Source organism: Pyrus communis, chromosome 15 (genome assembly GCF_041283825.1).
Source record: "Pyrus communis isolate YQ-2024b chromosome 15, ASM4128382v1, whole genome shotgun sequence".
In the NCBI taxonomy this organism is placed as follows: domain Eukaryota; kingdom Viridiplantae; phylum Streptophyta; class Magnoliopsida; order Rosales; family Rosaceae; genus Pyrus; species Pyrus communis.
This window is the reverse complement of record NC_142579.1, coordinates 41,319,340-41,336,901: the sequence shown is the minus strand read 5'-3', so window position 1 is coordinate 41,336,901 and position 17,562 is coordinate 41,319,340. Positions and strand designations below refer to the sequence as shown.

Here is a 17,562-nt window from a genome sequence, read left to right as displayed (position 1 = left end):
AGTTTCAAAATAGTGTTCGTGTTCAATTTCAGAAATAATATGGTACATGTGTTCAGTTTCAGAAATAGTATATTACTCGTGTTTAATTTTATAAATAATTAGTATTCAATTTTCAAAAATAATGTTCAACTTTCAGAAATAGTGTTCAGTTTTCAGAAATATTGTAATACCGTTCAATTTTAGAAATAGTGTGTGTGATACACGTCAGTTTTTATTACTTTTTTATTTTATTTTTATTATTAAACTTTTGTTTTTTCTTTGAAATTTAATTCTTTTTAATTACATAAAAGTATATCATGATTTTTTGTTAAAAATAGACTTAGCCCAAACCCATTTCATTAAGTCTCGTATATTTATCTACATAAAAGGAGTATTGAAGTAATTATGATTTCTAAAAATGAGTATTGAAGTAATTCTGATTTCTAATTTTTTTTTAATTTTTTTAGTAGTAGTTGGTAACGTATTCAAAATAAGAAAAATTTTGCGTTTCATAATTTTTTATTACTACAATACTTAAAAAAAAAAAAATCATATCAATTAGGCGTGCTACGCGATACCTTACCTTTCCTCCTTTCTGTTTTTAAATACATGACTTTCTTATTCTAAATGGGCAAACATAATAAAAATGGTAAGATAAGCCATAATAGTGAATGACGAGCCCATTGTGATTTCAAAGGTTGTGGCCTGGCAAAGTGATTTGATACTAATTTGATAGCATACGCTACTAATTTAAGAGCATATTATCTATTAATTTAAGAGCTCATGACGTGCTTAATTTGACCTCAACATTAGGTGACAATGAATCATCCACCTACTTAGCTCATCAATCATGCAAACAATTACTTTAACGTTATGTTTAATTACAAACTCACGCTATCAGGTATGACGAGGAGCCGATTACGTAGAAAATGAAAATAATTAAAAAAAATTAAAAAATTAGAAAATGGAAATTAGTAAAAATTAGTCATCCATCCCATCGTAAGACATATACCTTAAACATCGCCATTATCCCGTGATTTTGTTTCAAGGAAAGACTGATCTCCACCGCGGGAGAGATTATCTAAAACGAGGAACTGTTCCATATATATAAATCCCTTTTCAGTTTCGTTTAAATTTGCCCTATCTCCTCTCTCTCATCTCTCTCTCTCTCCTCTCATCGTTATTGACGGGAGAAGGAGGAAGAGAAGAAAAGGAAAGGAAAAAAAGATCAAATCTTTCAAGGGGTTTTACTTCCCCACGAAGATTTCTTTCTTTTCATTTTCCCTGAAATTTTTCTCTTCCTCCCCTCGTCGATCAGGCCTCGTGAAAATCCTTGATCGTCTGCAATTCCAATTTTGATTTTTGGGTTTGAGAGAGATAGAAATGGAGGACGATTATTACGTCAGTAGCGAGGAAGAGGAGTATTACGACGAGGATGATGATCGCCAGAACATGGAGCTGTTGGAATACGTCGAGAATGACGACTCTCTCCCGCCTGAGGTTCCGAGGAGTAAGGTAGCGATGATTTTTAATTTCGTTGTTAGGTGATCGTAATTTTGTGAATTTCGTTTCCTGGGATTTTATTTGTTTTGCGAATTTCTGAGATTTTCGGAGGAAATTTCCTTTCTTTTTTCTCGAATTCTATCGCTAACCACAAAAGGGGTGTGCTTCCTGTTTGGTTGCTGAGAATGTGGTTTCTTGCAGCTGTGTTTTTGTATTTGTTAGTGAAATTTGGGTTCATATTCTCTCAATTTTTTTGTGTTTAAAATCAAATTAATTTCTTGTTGCCTGCAATTTAGCTTATCTGCATCATGATTTTTTCGATACTTTGAAACTGTGAAAGTTCTCGTCCTGAATTGAATTACTGATGCCATCTTAATTTGTATTTACAGGTCATTCCGAAAGAATCTCTCTTGGCTGCACAGGTATGGAGTTCTGTAAATTATTTTGGGATAATTTTGTATGATGTTACGGTGGTTATGTATTTGTTAATAGAATTATATCAAATGTTGGCATTAAAATGTGCAGAAGGACGACGTGCAGAGGGTAATGGATGTGCTATCATCGAAAGAAAACCATGCCCGAACCTTACTCATCCATTATCGGTGGGATGTTGACAATCTGCTTGCGGTGCTTGTAGATAAGGGGAAAGATAGATTATATGCTGAAGCAGGTGTGACGTTGGTGGAGCACAATAGCAATGTCTCACAACAGTTGCCCTCTGAGGTTATGTGCGGTATTTGCATGGACGAAATGCCAGCTGATCAGGTGACACTCATGGATTGCGGTCACTGCTTCTGCAACGAATGTAAGTACTCTCCTTTGCATCTTCTATATTTTTTCACGCAATGTACGCATTCTGTGATTATAGTTTCCTTTTAATGGAATCCGTTTTGTCTACCATTGTGCTTAGGTTGGACAGAGCATTTTATTGTGAAAATAAATGACGGGCAGAGTAGACGCATTAAATGCATGGCACATAAATGCAATGCTATTTGTGACGAATCCATAATCAGAAATCTAGTCAGTGCAAGAGATCCTAATCTAGCAGAGAAATTTGAGCGTTTTCTTCTCGAATCATATATAGATGATAATAGAATGGTGAAATGGTGCCCAAGTGTTCCCCACTGCGGAAATGCCATACGCATTGAGGAAGATGAACTTTGCGAGGTTGAATGTGCATGTGCGCTTCAATTCTGTTTTAATTGCTTATCTGAAGCACACTCCCCGTGTTCATGTCAAATTTGGAAACTATGGTGTCAGAAGTGCCAAGATGAATCAGAGACGGTTAATTATATTGCAGTCAATACGAAGCCTTGCCCAAAGTGTCACAAGCTGGTTGAAAAGAATGGAGGATGCAATCTAGTTACTTGTGTCTGTGGACAACATTTTTGGTGAGTGTTTATATATATTTTCTGCATTTTGTTTATTCTTGTGCCCTTACGTTTAGGGAATTGTGGGGCTGGTTTGGGGAACATTTCGTACATTTAGATGGTCCAGCAGTGTTCAAAACTCTACCTGGGTAGGATCCTTTTCTTAGGATTTGCTATGCTAAAGGTGAAGTTTACGTTGATGTGTGACTTTTCGTAGACTGGCTGCTTATAGACTAGGCTTTGGACATAAAATTATTGGTTTAAAGCATTCAGTAATGTACGTGTCATCTTCTATGACATTGCGATAAGCAGTATTGTAAGACAGAGTGTGGCTTAAAATCTTCATTGATTCAAAATGGAGCTTCTATAATTCTGTCACTCTTCTTTTTGATGAATCATTACTGCCATTTCTTTTGAATGGAGTGCATTTGATAATATTGCTTTAAAGTTTGTTCCTATACGTGTTTTGACAGTTGGCTCTGTGGTGGCGCAACTGGTTACGAGCATAATGCAGAGTCCATTGCGGGTCACAGTTGTGGGCGATTCAAAGAAGACGAGGAGATGACTCTTGAGCAAGCCAAGAGCGATCTTGTTCGTTACACTCACTACTACAACCGTTATCAAGCTCATATCGATTCTCTTAAGCTTGAATCAAAGCTGAAACAAAGCATACAAGGAAAAATATCGCATTTGGTAGAAAGAGAATTTACACGTACAGATTTTAGCTGGGCAACCAATGTACTCAACAGACTCTTCAGATCAAGGCAGATTATTTCATATTCCTATCCGTTTGCATATTACATGTTTAGCGAAGATCTATGCAAAAATGAAATGACGGCAGAAGAAAGGACCATAAAACAAAACTTATTTGAGGACCAGCAGCAGCAGCTTGAGTCAAATATGGAGAAGCTTTCTAAGTTTATAGAGGAGCCTTTTGATGAGTATTCGCCGGATGAAATTAGGGAGTTGAAAATCAGGATCTTAAATGTTTCTACGCTTGTTGATAAGCTCTGCGCAAAATTGTAAGTTTCTTTTAAGACTTGAGTTCTCCCATTTGGTCTTCAAAAATCTTGTTGGAGATGGTGTTGCAAACCTTTATCTTAATGTAGAATTGACGCGTATGGATTATTTACAGGTACGATTGCATTGAGAATGATTTGTTGGGTTCCCTCAAGTGGACAAGGCACAGTGTTGCTTCTTACAAGTCGAACGGTGTGGAGAAAGCTTCAGAACTTACCGGTTCCTAGGGACACCACGTCCTCTAACTTCGAACGGTATGGATATTCGTGGTAGCTGACTAGAAGAGAACTTGGTGAAAAATAACAACAGAACCTTGTCAACCTTTGTCTATCTTTGAGAGTTCGGGTGAAATGCGATGCTGATGTGTCCGGTGACGAACTACTGGAGACTCCCTCATGTGAGCAGGCCTGCAAATGTGAGTTTCGCCATGGTGCTCTGCTTGTGGTATACATCTTAAATTAGGGTGCTCTGTTCTTGTTACCAACTGCATTTTTCCAACAGTCACATTTAACCTCATGAGTTTAGATTTAAAACATTACTATTTAGAAACCTATTTTTTTATCAGATTTTTTAACCCTTTTTTTTATCCAATTTGTCGGGTTGATAACTGGTCGTGTTCAAACTTACTTATTTATATCTTCTTGTGTTTAAGTGTTGAGGCCTGTCTAAATGTATGATTTGAAGTCCTGCAACGTGTCGTGTAAAACATCAAATTTGATTGGATTTGGATCCTCTCTTGAGCTAAGGAAGAAGATCCTTCTGACCAATCATTATGGACCGTTGAATTTTTATCCAATGGCTACAATCATTATAACTTTAAAGGGACCTCCTGTTTGTAGCCATTGGATAAAAATCCAACAGCCCACGATGATTGGTCAGGAGGATCCTCTCCATTAGCTCAGGAGAGGATCCAAATCCAATTTGATTATAATTTAGGAAAAGGATCCGACGATCATTATATATCGTGCGGTCAGAAATTATTTTAAAATTTAAAATTAAATATGAATAGTACCTAACGAAAAACTAACCACACGATATTTAATGAACAGGTGAAATCACGGGATCCCTGGTATCCTTAGAAAAAGGATCCTGCGAGGATCCTTTTCTTATAATTTACTCCATGTTTCTGGTGGATGCTCACCTCCCTCCTAGTAGTTTGCCAGCTGTCTTATATTAACCGTGGTTAATTTTTGTTTTAAATGCTCTTTAATTTTTGTACAGCAATTTTCATGAAAAAACGACTCAGTTGGATGAACTGCATTGTTGATGTCCCTGAATATTTTATGTAACGTGAACAACACACTTGAATTATTTGTGACGATCTCTCCAAACAAGCCCAGACGTATCGACATGACTCTTCTATTACGAATATCACCAGGCGACAAAGCTTACTGATTTAAGAACAAGAGAAAACTTCGTCGCCTGGTGATATTTATATTTTTCGTAGAAATAGTGTTCTTATTTATTTTGATGATCCTCGTAAAAGATGGACCCTCCATTAAATCTTGAAATTGGCTCTTTATCTATTGGTATCTCATCATTCATGCATAATGAATTGGTGTGGTATATTTCCGCTATTCCATCCTATTATAGTATTATTGATAGGGATTTTAACGATGTTGAAGGTAGCTTGCTTACCAATTCATTTATGCAATTATTTTTAGCAAGAGTTGCTGTGCAAAAAAACTCGCAATTTAATTGAGATTTAGATATTCAGAGGCAAAAAATATGAATTAATACACTTTCAAAAGCTCCAATACGAGAAAGTTCCACTGAAATGCAAATAGGAATCAGAAATACAATCAATAGTACGAAGAACAAAGAGATATTGTCTTTACCCAAATAAAAATTGATGTTTTCGTAAGGAAGGGATCGAAGGCTTTCCACATATTGAGATTTGACCGTAGAAGGATCAAATTGCATCTGAGGAACAGAGGCAAGTGCCCATGGGTCATAACGAACTATTTGCACAACAAATCCACTTTGAAGTTGACTTATTCGCTCGGCCAAACGATAGACCAAACATTACAAAGCTAATAACTCTTCTAATCATTATTAAAAGAGCAAAAAATTACAACATACTAAACAAAATTAAACATAGAAGATTAACTACTCAAGGCACCCTAGAAGGCTAGAACCCTCCCAAAACCCCATTTATCCCCAAAACTTAGATTAAGCACCTGAAAGGGGGGACATGGATGACGGTGGTAGTTATGAAGCCTACATACTAGTGAGCATTATAGGGACAAGAAAGCGGACAATGTGAACTTTATAACTCATTTTGAAAACCAATTCAAATTAAAATGGTGTATTTTAATATTATCATTTTACGTGTTGATCAATTTAAACACGGATTAGGATTCTCTCCCGAGCTTAGGAGGTTGGGAGAGGATTCTGATCCTGTAAACACAAACACGACATGAATGTGTAAGTACATTTGGGATTTGGTTTAGCTTATTGTTTTCACTGTTTTATAAGTCTCATACTTGCGGCCCAGTGAGCTCATAAAATCACTTTTTCAGGCAACAAAATTGATCGGATCCGGGTTGTTGAGCAGCCCGGTTTACAATGATTTTTGTCCTTTTTCATGTTCTAGTTTCTTCTTCCTTCCCACAAAAGAAAAGAGAAAGTTTCTTCATCCGAACCGAATCTCCTTCGGACCCAAATAATATGAGCTTCCTGAGTAAAGAATCCGGACTGTTAAAATTTGATCAAATGGTTATAATAAGGGGGTCCTCTAAAAGTTATAATAATTGTAGCCGTTTAATCAATTTTCAACTGTACGGATCATTTGATCCTAGACTCAGTTTATTTAGGTTCGGAGGGGATCCGATTCCTCTTCATCCTTAGCCACTATGTCCAGATTATTTCTCTTGATAAACTTTCCAGACTACACTTATCTGAGTAGGTATGTGTATGCATTTTCGTGCAGATTTGATCCCTACCAATATATATATTAATACCAATATATTTATTACATATAAACACTATTCTTACCATTATTGGTAAAATAAAAATGATCAAACCTACCAAAGTTTTGGTCCTGAAAAAATGCGCGGCCATAATAATAACGTGTAGCAATGACAACTGAAAAAACGTGTAGGAGGGAGTCATAGTCCAACCCAACATGAACCTCACCACAAAAGGACATTATTACTATATATTTTGGGAAAAAATCAATAAATATTTTTAAAAATAAGAAAAGTTGCGTTGGTTTCAAGTCGTAAATAACCGACTTAAGCGAAACCGTGTTGACAGCTAATCACTTACCCTTTCTACCTTAAATATCCTCCGTCCATTGTTTCCACCACTGTTTAATCTCAGCCGTTGGTATTCACTCACTATACCTATAAATGCCCCCTCAGGCATCCTCCCATCTCACCTGTTCGGATGGCGCCCTTGAGCGGTGTAGCGTCGGCGATCAGGTTTCATCGCTCTGTGCTTGTGTGAAGTCTCTGTTTTTAGATTTCGATTTCCGCTCGATTCTTCCGTTTGGGTTTGTTGATTTTTATGGGATTGCGTTTCGTTATGGGTGTGATTTTAAGGTTTGGCTGGATTCTTGGCGATGACGTTTTCTCTTTCCAGGTTAAAATTTTTCGATCCCAGTCGTCTGACGATGTTAGAAGGTTGAATTCCCTTTAAATATTTAAATTCTCCGGGTTTCGACTTCTTGGGATTGATTAATTCTGCGTTGTAGTGTTATTGGTGTGTTTTTAGGGTTTGGCTGGATTGTTGGCGATGGCCTTTTTTCTACCAAGTTAATACGTTTGAAGCTTGTGAATATTTGGGATTTTTATACCGATCCCGGTCTCCCGGACAAGATTTTGTGATGTTGGTATGATTTCCAATTTGTTGGATTGAGGTCTCGTTTTATCTTCTTGATCTGCTTTTGCGGTTTTTTGATTTCTTGTCCCAGGCGGTCCGGATCCAGTAATTGGTTTAGCTATGGTTTCGATTCGGAGGGAAAGATCATCAATTTTACCTATGCGTTTGCACCACATCGGTTACCTCTTCCGTTTTCTTTCTTTCTGAAGTTTATAACATAATAATTTAGAAATTCGATCCCCATCCTTTGGCATAAGTGGAACGTTGTTGTTAATTTTCAGGCCCTGTTTACCAGATTTTGTGTCCCTAGGGTTTTGATTCGGAGCGGAAGAGCGGAAGATCATTAAATTTACCTTATACGTTGGGGGTTACCTCTTCCATTTTTCTTTCTTCCAAAAGTTCATAATAACTTAGAAATTTCGATCCCCATCCTTTTGAACATGTGGAACGACGTTGTTAATTTGCAGGCCCTGTTTACCAGATTGAATCAGCATCGATGGTTTTAGGCAGGAGGGTTAGGTATCTTACTCGACTAATATTTTGATGGGTTTGAGGTCGGATCATATGCCATTTAAATTTTAAAAAAAAATCTGAACTCGTAAATTTTTGTTTAAAATCATATTATGTTTTTCCTCTTGTTTAACCCTTCTATTGACAGAATAAATTCAGTAAACTTGGAACGCGTATGGTATTATCAACCTTCTTGCTTGTAGTCTTCTTTCAGATTCCGTTTTTTGTTCTCAAGGTCTGCTATTTCTTTGGCATTTTCTTATGCAGATGCATCCTAATTCCCTTGTCCTTCCTTTAACCCTTCTTGGTTTATTGTTTCTGTTAAATGTCCTTTATTATGGATTTCTATGTCCTTCCTTTAAAAGTCCTCAGTGGTACAAGGTTCCTTGTTTTGGTCAATCTGCCTTTGTTTTTGTTCTTCAATGCAATTTGGTTTATAGAAGTATCTTTGTGCTCGTTCCAGTCTGTAACGTCTTTGTTGATTATTGCGTCTTTTAGGAGTAAGATTGTTGCTCAAAATGGGTTTGGTGCTTCTTTTTTCACGTTTATTTATTTATTGGCTTATGAACAATGTTTTACGGATCAAATTTAAATTGACTGGTAGTTTAAAGAAAATGGATTGCTCCAATTTATGTCTTAATATATATATATATGTATATGTATGGTGATATATTTGAGTAAGTTCATTCATGCAGACAGCTTTCCACTTCTCTGTATGCTGATGTCTTAAGTGTGTTTAGGAGTCGCAGTTGAGAGAAGTGCATGCCGATATCTAAGAGGGGGTTCTCTTGTCTTATAATCCTGTTAATTTGTTTTTGAGTAAATATTTTTCTACGTTGTCTGAGAATAAAACGCTTCTGTATGCAGACACATTCTTACCTTGTTGAAGGAAACAGCTTCGTACAGTGGGTTTGGGTGGTTCTTGACTTGTTTAATTTCTTATTTCTTGAGATTTATGCCATCTGGAATCATTATTTGATCAAAGATCACTGTTTTTATCAGATGCATCCTAAAATTTTCTTGTTTACACTCAGTCAAAGGAAAAAGGGCTGCATGATTGTATAAGAGGAGGGTTTGGTGTTTCTTGGCTCATGCGTTATCATCTTCTTTTTTAAAAGCTTTTACCATCTGGCACCATTTTTGACAATGATTTTTCTGCAGATGGTATGTTTTTTGTTCATGGAATCTCACGTTTGAAGGACAATGCGCTGGTTTTAGTTGGGGGTTCAAGTGCTTTCTTCTTGCTTCTGATTTAGCTTTCTATTCTTGGGCTTTGTTTGGTTCTATATTTGAGCAATTTGTGCCTACCCTATTGTTTGTTTGTAGATACGTTGAAGCGACTTGTTTTTGGAGTCCTTCCTCATTAAAGGAGAACAGTGAATATTCACGGGGGTTCTGTTGTCGTATGTTTTTGTTTTCTTATCCTAGAGTATGGTTTTGTGCTACTATTTGAGTAATGTCTTTGTATGCAGACACTTTCCAACTCGTCTGTAAATGAGGTCCAACTTTGTAGTAGAACAAGCTGCTTCCAAGAGGGGGTTTGATTAGTTATTGGATTATGATTTAAATTCTTATTTCTTGGGTTTATGTTATCTTGTAGTATTATTTGATCAACGATCAATGTTTCCTATCAGATGCATCCCAAAATTTGCTGGTTATGACGTCTGACTCGGTCAAAGAAAGATGTGCTATCTGCTTCTGAATGGGGTTCGGTGGTTCTTGGTTTATGTTTTCATCTCCTATTCTTAGAGAGCTTTTGAAATGTCGACCATTATTTGGGCAATATTCTTTGCAGATGCATTTTAAATCAAGGTTGGATATGAAGTCTCACTTTGTTCAAGGAGAAAGGGGTGCTTTTAAGGGGGATTTCCTTTATCTTTTAAATGTCCATTCTTAGATGTTGTATCCAACATTGCGTCATGGGTTGAGCATTGTTTCTGTACGCAGACACATTCTATCCATCATCTGTATATGGCAAGCAAAGGAAGGAGGGCAGTCTGAGGGGCTTTTTGATATAATATCGAACTCCTGGTTGAGATCTGGAACAATTATTGGAACAATGTTTTTTGCAGATCGATTTCAAAATGGCCTGTTTATGAAGTCTCAAGAGTGTCGGATGACAACGGTCTGCCTGTTTTTAAAGAGGGGTTACTACTTCTTGGTCTATTTCTTGATCTCGTATTTCTTAGAGCTTTGCGAAATTGTTTGAGCAGTTATTTGTGCAGATGCCTTTCTATTTCGGATCGAGTCAAACTCATTAAAGGGGAGCAGTCGACTTTTAAGAGGGGGTCTTTTGAGGTCTTTTGTTACTGTCTTCTTTTCTTTGCTTGGCTTCAGTTGCTTGAGCAATGTTTTTTCTATGCTGACACATCCCGACATTAGTTTGTATGTGTTGTGCAAGTTTAGTGAAGGAGAGTGGGCTGCTTCTGAAAGGGGGGATTTCCATAGTTCCTGTCTTATGAATTTGTTTTTGGTTTTTGAGATGCTGAACCATTATACAGTCACTGTTCTATTGCAGATGCCAAACTCTTTTTGTCTCACTCAGTTGAATGAAAAACAGAGCTGCCTGCTTTTAGGATGGAGTCAGATACTCTTTGGCCTTTTTTTCTATTCTAAGTTGTTGTTCTTATGAGATCTTTATGATTTTATTTTCTTTTATTAGTTTATAAAGTTGCTCTATGTTTGAGAGTACTTTTTGTATGCAGAGACATCCCAACTTCTGTCTGGGTTCAACTTTGTTGAAGGGGAGCATACTGCTTTTTGAAGGGGTTTGGGTTCTGGGCTTATGATTTGATTTCGTATTGCTTGGGGATTGTTTACCGTGCAGAATTTTTTAGCTTGGAGTCTTTCGTATGTCTACTTTATGGAACCGTCCTCACATTTGGTTTGCTATTCATCTGTTATCCTTCACTGTTTTCATAGAAAGACTGTCTTTGGCTTACGCTTCTTGGCTTCATTGTTTTCTGGCTCTGGTTTTACGCATCTTGGCTTGGTTTATGTTCAAATACTGCAGCCTGATGTACGAATGATGGGATTCACTACTATTTGACAGATGCTGAAGTTTGTTTGGCTATTTAAAATTAAGGAATTTTCCTTGGATAAGATCCAGCATTTTCATTTCAGATGCAGTTGTCTTCTCAATTACCCTCCTGTGGTTTGATTTCAAGAGGGAGTATGATGCTTCTTTTCTTGTGATTAGTTTTTTCTTTAAAGCGCTGTAAGATGTGATTCTAAATGTATGCAGTGATTGGGTGGAGCCTTATTTCATTGGATCCTAGAGGAGTATGGTCCGCTTCTAAAGATGGCACTACACATGGACCGAAATCATGGATTCTGGTTTTGTTACATCAACTGTCGTGAATTTTGGTTTTGTTTCAACAACTATGTTTTCTTGCAGTGGCCTTGTGCTGAATAATATTAAGTATCATGGAGTTTGGGGTTGGGGCTGACTCAATGTCTTCTACTTAGGCCAGCCAGAATTCTTTTGGGAGTTTAAGGCAAATTAAGAGGTTCATGCTTTCTGGCTTATCAAGTTATCGTTTTATTTATTATCTTGTAAGAGTTCATACGTCTGGCAGCTATGTGGATGCATTCCTGCAGAGGGCCCTTGCTAGAAACTCATAGAGTTGTTGTTTAACATGCGAACTATCTGGCAGTAATGTTTGGGGTATGATCATGCAGTATGGATTTTTCTTTTCGTGAATGAGTGCAGTGTGTCATAATCATGTTGATGGAACTGCTCTTTGAAGATGTCGTGGAGTACGGTTGTTTTCTATAGATAATGTCATTGATAATGTCTTATATTTCCTGTATGTACTTTATTGTTGGTGGTGGCATTACTTATGCAGATGTAAGGTGATGTCTTACTTGATTCAAAGTTGGATGATGGAAATAGAAGTGGTATGAAAGTCGTCTTTTCCTTTTGCATTGAAGTTTGGCAGTGTTAATGTAATCACTATCCAATTCGGCTTTATATCTGGTCTATTGTTGACGTTGTAGCTGTGCAGTTTGTATTTCAAAAAGTAATGTAAATGTCTTTGTCATTTTGTATGTGCAACGTGAAGATAGGGATGAAAATAGTGTTCCTGGATTAACATTTTAACTAATCAAAGTGATTAATATTCTTAATTGTGGGTTGACTCTGAAAGGAGCCGCATGAAGTGCATCAATAATTTACAGTGAATTGATGGGTGTCTGCAATTGGCGTCTAAAGACATTGAATTGGACTATAAAGCTAAAATAAGGTCAAAGCACATAAGGGAATGAAGGAATGCTAAATGACATGCATGATATTTGGCTACATCATGATATATTTTATGTCAAAAGCACTCTGTTTTATTTCGTGTTCTAATACATTTCTCTTGAACTGGATTTTGTTGTTTGTTTTTAACATTGTTTTCCGTCATGCATCATTTGATCGTTTGATATAAATGAGATCTGCATTAGTTGTTCTTATTGCTACTCTTTATGTTGTTGTTTGGAAGATTTTCACTGATCAAGTTTGTGTACTGCCTGAATAGGTTTAGCTGCATGATTTGTTTTGTCTCGTATGTCTTGGATAACATGGATAACATGCAAAAAAGAAAAAACGTGAATAACAAATTGTTTGATTCGTTTCTTTACTCTGCTGTGTGTGCATTTGTTGTTAGGTTAGGTTAGGTTAGAGGGATGTAGCTCAAAATGGTAGAGCGCTCAGAGCTTGTAATTTGTAAAAGTTACAAGGTGTACCTGAGAAGATCAAGGTTCGAATCCTTGCGTCCTTGCATTGCTCTTTGTTGCATTAACAAGTGATGTGGAACTTGTAGGGTGTATAATGCATCTGTTTGTGTACTGCGCTGGAAAACCTGTTTCAGCATCCTGTGCAAACCGGAGAGAGCTAAAGCGTCTGTAGGCCGTTGGGGGAATAAAAGCATCGGCACCCCTGGCACACTGAAAGCATGATGGCCTTGGAGGAAGAAAACATCAACGTCAACTATGACGGCGATAGAAGATAAATGAAGAAGTAAACTGGTGCTGCTCATAAGAAGTAAACTGGTTTTCTTAGTGAACATTAAGAGTCAATGAGATGTTAAAAAATTCCTAGTTTCTGTAATGCTCGCTTTTGCAAGTTTATACAGATGATGTGATTGATGAGTGTGTTCTCTTTCGGTTATGGCCGCCTATATTTTGGCCCGTTTATTATTTTGGGCTTGCAAGATCTTGTACACGCTTTTACTTTCTTCGGTAACAATTTGATCCAAAGGAGTAACTGCGCAAACATGTTGGCCCAAATATTTTCTAGCAACTCACGCCGGCAGCAGTTCGGGATTCAGTTTAGGGCTGGTTCGGTATTGCTGTGTTTTGAAAAAAAGTCTTGATTCTGCTGTATTGTGAAAATTGTTGCTTCATATTTTCAGGTTTTTTTATTCAAAATTGTGAAAATAAGTTATTTTTTAAATATTTATCAAATATCTTTTTAAGCTTAGGTTTTTTTTTTTTACCCATTTTTTTTAAAGCACTTTAGTATCGATCCAGTACTTAGATAGGAAGATAGTACAGTACCAGTACCTAAGATAGGGAGAATAAGTTGATGAGAATATCAAAACATTAAAATATCAGCAATTGACCCTTCCCCCATAAGTAGGAAATGGGAATATAGGTGGGCAAGGGGATCGAACGTGGATGTTTTCTACTAAATTTATAAGGATCGTTTGAAAATATTTTTAAAATGCGTTTGTGGTGAAATTATTAGATTTGTACTAAAAATTGGTTTTAAAAACATTTTCACCAAAGGCGATTTAGTCATTTTATATTTGTAAGTGAAATGTAATAGTTTGAAATCTTTTGGATGACGAGTTTAATGAATTTATTTTTTACATTGTATCATTATTTCAAAGAAACAAATAAGTGATAAGCTAAATATTTCCACGCCTTTCGTGTTTATGATTTCGAAGGAGGATTCTACTACCCATATATTTTCATCATCTTCCATCCCCTTTTCTCACACATTGTTTTTTTGTCTTATTATCTCTATAAAAAAATCAATATAAGATGTTGACGTGGCTTAACCGTGATCGTTCAAATAGGAGGGGATGGAAGGATAGAGAGATTAGAAGGGTAGAGAATTTTCCTCCTATAATTTCTTGATAGTTCCTTAACCTTCAGTCCAAAGTTAAAATTGAATCAGATTCCATTTAGGCAAAATAAGGGGATAATTTGGCTGTAATTAAATAGGAAGGGCTTCTGTAACATCCCACATCGGCCAGGAGAGTAATCCTTATATGTATATTCCCATCTCTACCTAGCATGAGGCCTTTTGGGAGCTCACTGGCTTCGGGTTCCTTAGGAACTCCGAAGTTAAGAGAAAAGGGGGCTAGAGCAATCTCATGATGGGTGACCCACTAGGAAGTTGCTCGTGAGTTCCCAAAAACAAAACCGTGAGGAATGGTAAGCACAAAACAGACAATTTCGTGCTACAGTGGTGGAGTGGGGGCGGGAGGTGATCCGCCCAAGGCCGGGATGTGACAATTTGGTATCAGAGCCTAACTCTGGTCGCGTGTGTGCCCATGAGGACGTCGGGCCTCAAAGGGGGGTGGATTGTAACATCCCACATCGCCTAGGGGAGTGATCCTTAAATGTATATTCTCATCCCTACCTAGCACGAGGCCTTTTGGGAGCTCACTGGTAGGGCTGGGTTCAGTTCAAAACGGTTCGATTTTTTGCCAAAACCGAAACCGAACCAAAATTTCGGTTCGGTTCATTTTTTTCGGTTTTTTTTCAGTTTGATTTTTTTTGGTTTCGGTTTTGGTTTTTTTTGGTTTTTATTTTTATTTTTATTTTTAAATGATGTAAATGGAAGGAACCTACCTATCAACCTCCCAATTCTCATATATTAGAGAATTGAGAGCCTCAAAATCCTGAATATATTCAAGTAATTCAACTACTTGTGATCAAGCAGAATGAATTCAAATTTTCAAAAGTTAAGCAAATACATAAACATATATTCTTCAAGGAAATGTACATCGCTAGAATTCAAAATTCAAAAACTTTAAAATTTACAAAATCATGAAATAACTCAACAAATTAATTGATCGATGCAAATCGAAAAAAAAGAAGCAACTCGGTTCTTCTAAATACCATAATCGGACTTCAATAGCGCATGCCCAGTGCCCACATTCAAATTCATAGTCAAGTCCACAATAGATCTAGAAAATTCCAAAACATATTTAGAGAAAAATACAAACATTTTCACCTTAAATTACATAAATTTCAAATAGGTAACCCTACAATTAAAAACCCATGAACTGACAAATAAATAAAACCACAACCTTTGTTGCAGTGATATCGCCATGATCGTCGCAAGCTCTTTCAATTCCTCTTTTCGTCAGATCTCGAAAAGGGCGAGGGAAAATCATGATTTGGAAGAAGGAATCCGCGAGGAGGACATGAGAAGACTGGAGAGAGAGTGATTTGGAGGAAGAGAGAAATGAGAGGGAGAAGGAGGGAGAGAGAGAGAGAGAAACAAAGGCAAAGAGGAAGCAGCAGACGGAACAGAGAGGTGTTTGAGATTTGAAATGAAATGGGAGTGAGACGGCTAGGGTTTGTAAAGTTAAGAAATTTTATAAAGCATTAAACATAAGAAACCTATAAATAAATTACTGGTACAATTATAACAACACAAAACCTACAGTCAAGTTGGCTTGCAACAACCAACCCCAACCCGCAGGGAAATGGTTCAAACCCTGACGGCAACATGTATTTTTTAGTATTTATATATGATTTTTTTTCCGTGCCCACCCTTCAACCCTCCCATCACCCACCCATTCTCTCACCCCCCAACACTCTTTCTCTCGCACCACTCCTACCTCAACCCCTAATCCCCTCCTTCCCTTTATCTCCTCTGCACACCCACCTTCAATTCCCTATCCCTGTATATTCCACCAAAACCGTCAACATCTTCAGCCTGTGAAGCTTCACACACAAGTGCAACCCCACTCTCGCCTCCCTGAGTCAAAATCCGAGTCGCTGCCGGTGTGACTCGACCACTACCGCAACTCGCTTCTTGATCACACCCAGATGCAGGGGAGTGAACTCATCGTGATCCAACACCAAACCCATATCTGGGTTGACCTGTACCAGATTTTTCACCATCGGTTTTCAATTTGATGATGTTGAATTTCGTGGGTTTCTAATTTTTGATGGTTTGGGATGTGGTTTTTTTATTTATTTATAGTTTTGTGATGGTGAGAATAGAATGAAAGTGCAGGAGTTGAAGAGGGAGGGGGAAGCACTGGGTGTGGAGGAGGGAGGAGGAAGATGGCGAATGTGCAGAGTTGAAAAGGTAGGGAGAACACTGGGTGCGGAGGAAGAGAAGGGAAGGTGGGAGGGTGGGCACAGGTGGGATTTGGGGAAGAAGGTGCGGGTTGCAGAGGGAAGAAGGAAATGAGAGGGTTGAAGGAGGTAGAAGATGTGTGGGTGATGGGAGGGTAGGCACGGGTGGGATTTAGGGAAGATGAAAAAATATATATTTTTTTTAAATATATAAATTTTTTATTTTATTTTATAAAATAAATTATGTTTTAATTTCCACATGGATGACACGTGGCGCTCAATCATTGTTCATATGGCCGCCACATCACAGTTAATGGGAGACTTAACAGTTTGACTAACGAATGTATAAGACTGTCCCAAAATTTACACTTTAGGTATGACTTTGGGACGACAAAAAACTTGATATACTAAATGTTGAAAACCATAAAACTTTAGGATAGTAAACAGAGTTTAACCTTTTAATTTTTATTACCCTTTGACGTTAGACCCATACTCGACGCATTTCGAGTCCTCTTATTTCAAACTTGGAACTTCCGTACACCCAGCTGACTGAGCAAAGGTTGCTGAATGCTAACTTCGGCTATTTCCAACCGATTTGGTCAAAAGGTTATAGGGCTAAAAATAGTTCGTTTTGACACGCCAAAGGGCTAGCCAAGAGCAGCTAGCCCACCAGCCTTATAACCCAGTCCTCTAGTGCCAGAATGTCAAGCTTGACATTTTGCCAACCCTCTTGCTCATCCAATTTGAATGCCACACAGCTACCTAGCGTTAGTTAGCAACAGCTAGCTAACATCATGCTGCCGTTAGGTTACCGTTGGAATTTTAATTTTTTTTTTGACGAATTAAAAAAAAATTTCTAATTTTTTTTCCTATAAATACTAAGTCATTCGTACACCATTTTTCACATACTTTTCACCATTTCATCCTATCTTACTTCATTTTATTTCAATTCTTCACATTCTATTCTCTTACCTATTCCAATAATGATTCCTTTAATTTTTTCAATAATTTTCAAATGGGCACATCTGCAATGAAAGGAAGGGCT

General features: G+C 37.3%; 1 protein-coding gene and 1 long non-coding RNA gene across 2 annotated transcripts; both read left to right on the top strand.

Moving 5' to 3' along the window:
* Window positions 1–987: 987 nt before the first annotated feature.
* LOC137739654 (putative E3 ubiquitin-protein ligase ARI2) lies at window positions 988–4,479 on the top strand. The gene is made up of 6 exons (XM_068479308.2): window positions 988–1,494; window positions 1,872–1,904; window positions 2,008–2,287; window positions 2,393–2,873; window positions 3,326–3,874; window positions 3,988–4,479. The coding sequence occupies exons 1-6, from the start codon at window positions 1,363–1,365 to the stop codon at window positions 4,097–4,099; spliced, it is 1,587 nt and encodes a 528-aa protein (XP_068335409.1). The 5' UTR covers window positions 988–1,362; the 3' UTR covers window positions 4,100–4,479.
* A 2,779-nt stretch (window positions 4,480–7,258) lies between these two features.
* On the top strand, window positions 7,259–13,671 carry LOC148691026 (uncharacterized). The gene is made up of 2 exons (XR_015956761.1): window positions 7,259–13,314; window positions 13,604–13,671. It is a non-coding gene; the product is annotated as an uncharacterized LOC148691026 (long non-coding RNA).
* The last annotated feature ends 3,891 nt before the right edge of the window (window positions 13,672–17,562 follow it).

Coding starts and splice junctions, on each gene's coding strand:
- LOC137739654 (XM_068479308.2), top strand. CDS start 1,363: ATGGAGGACGATTATTACGTCAGTAGCGAGGAAGAGGAGTATTACGAC. Junction 1,905..2,007: donor AATCTCTCTTGGCTGCACAG/GTATGGAGTTCT, acceptor TAAAATGTGCAG/AAGGACGACGTGCAGAGGGT. Junction 2,288..2,392: donor TCACTGCTTCTGCAACGAAT/GTAAGTACTCTC, acceptor CATTGTGCTTAG/GTTGGACAGAGCATTTTATT.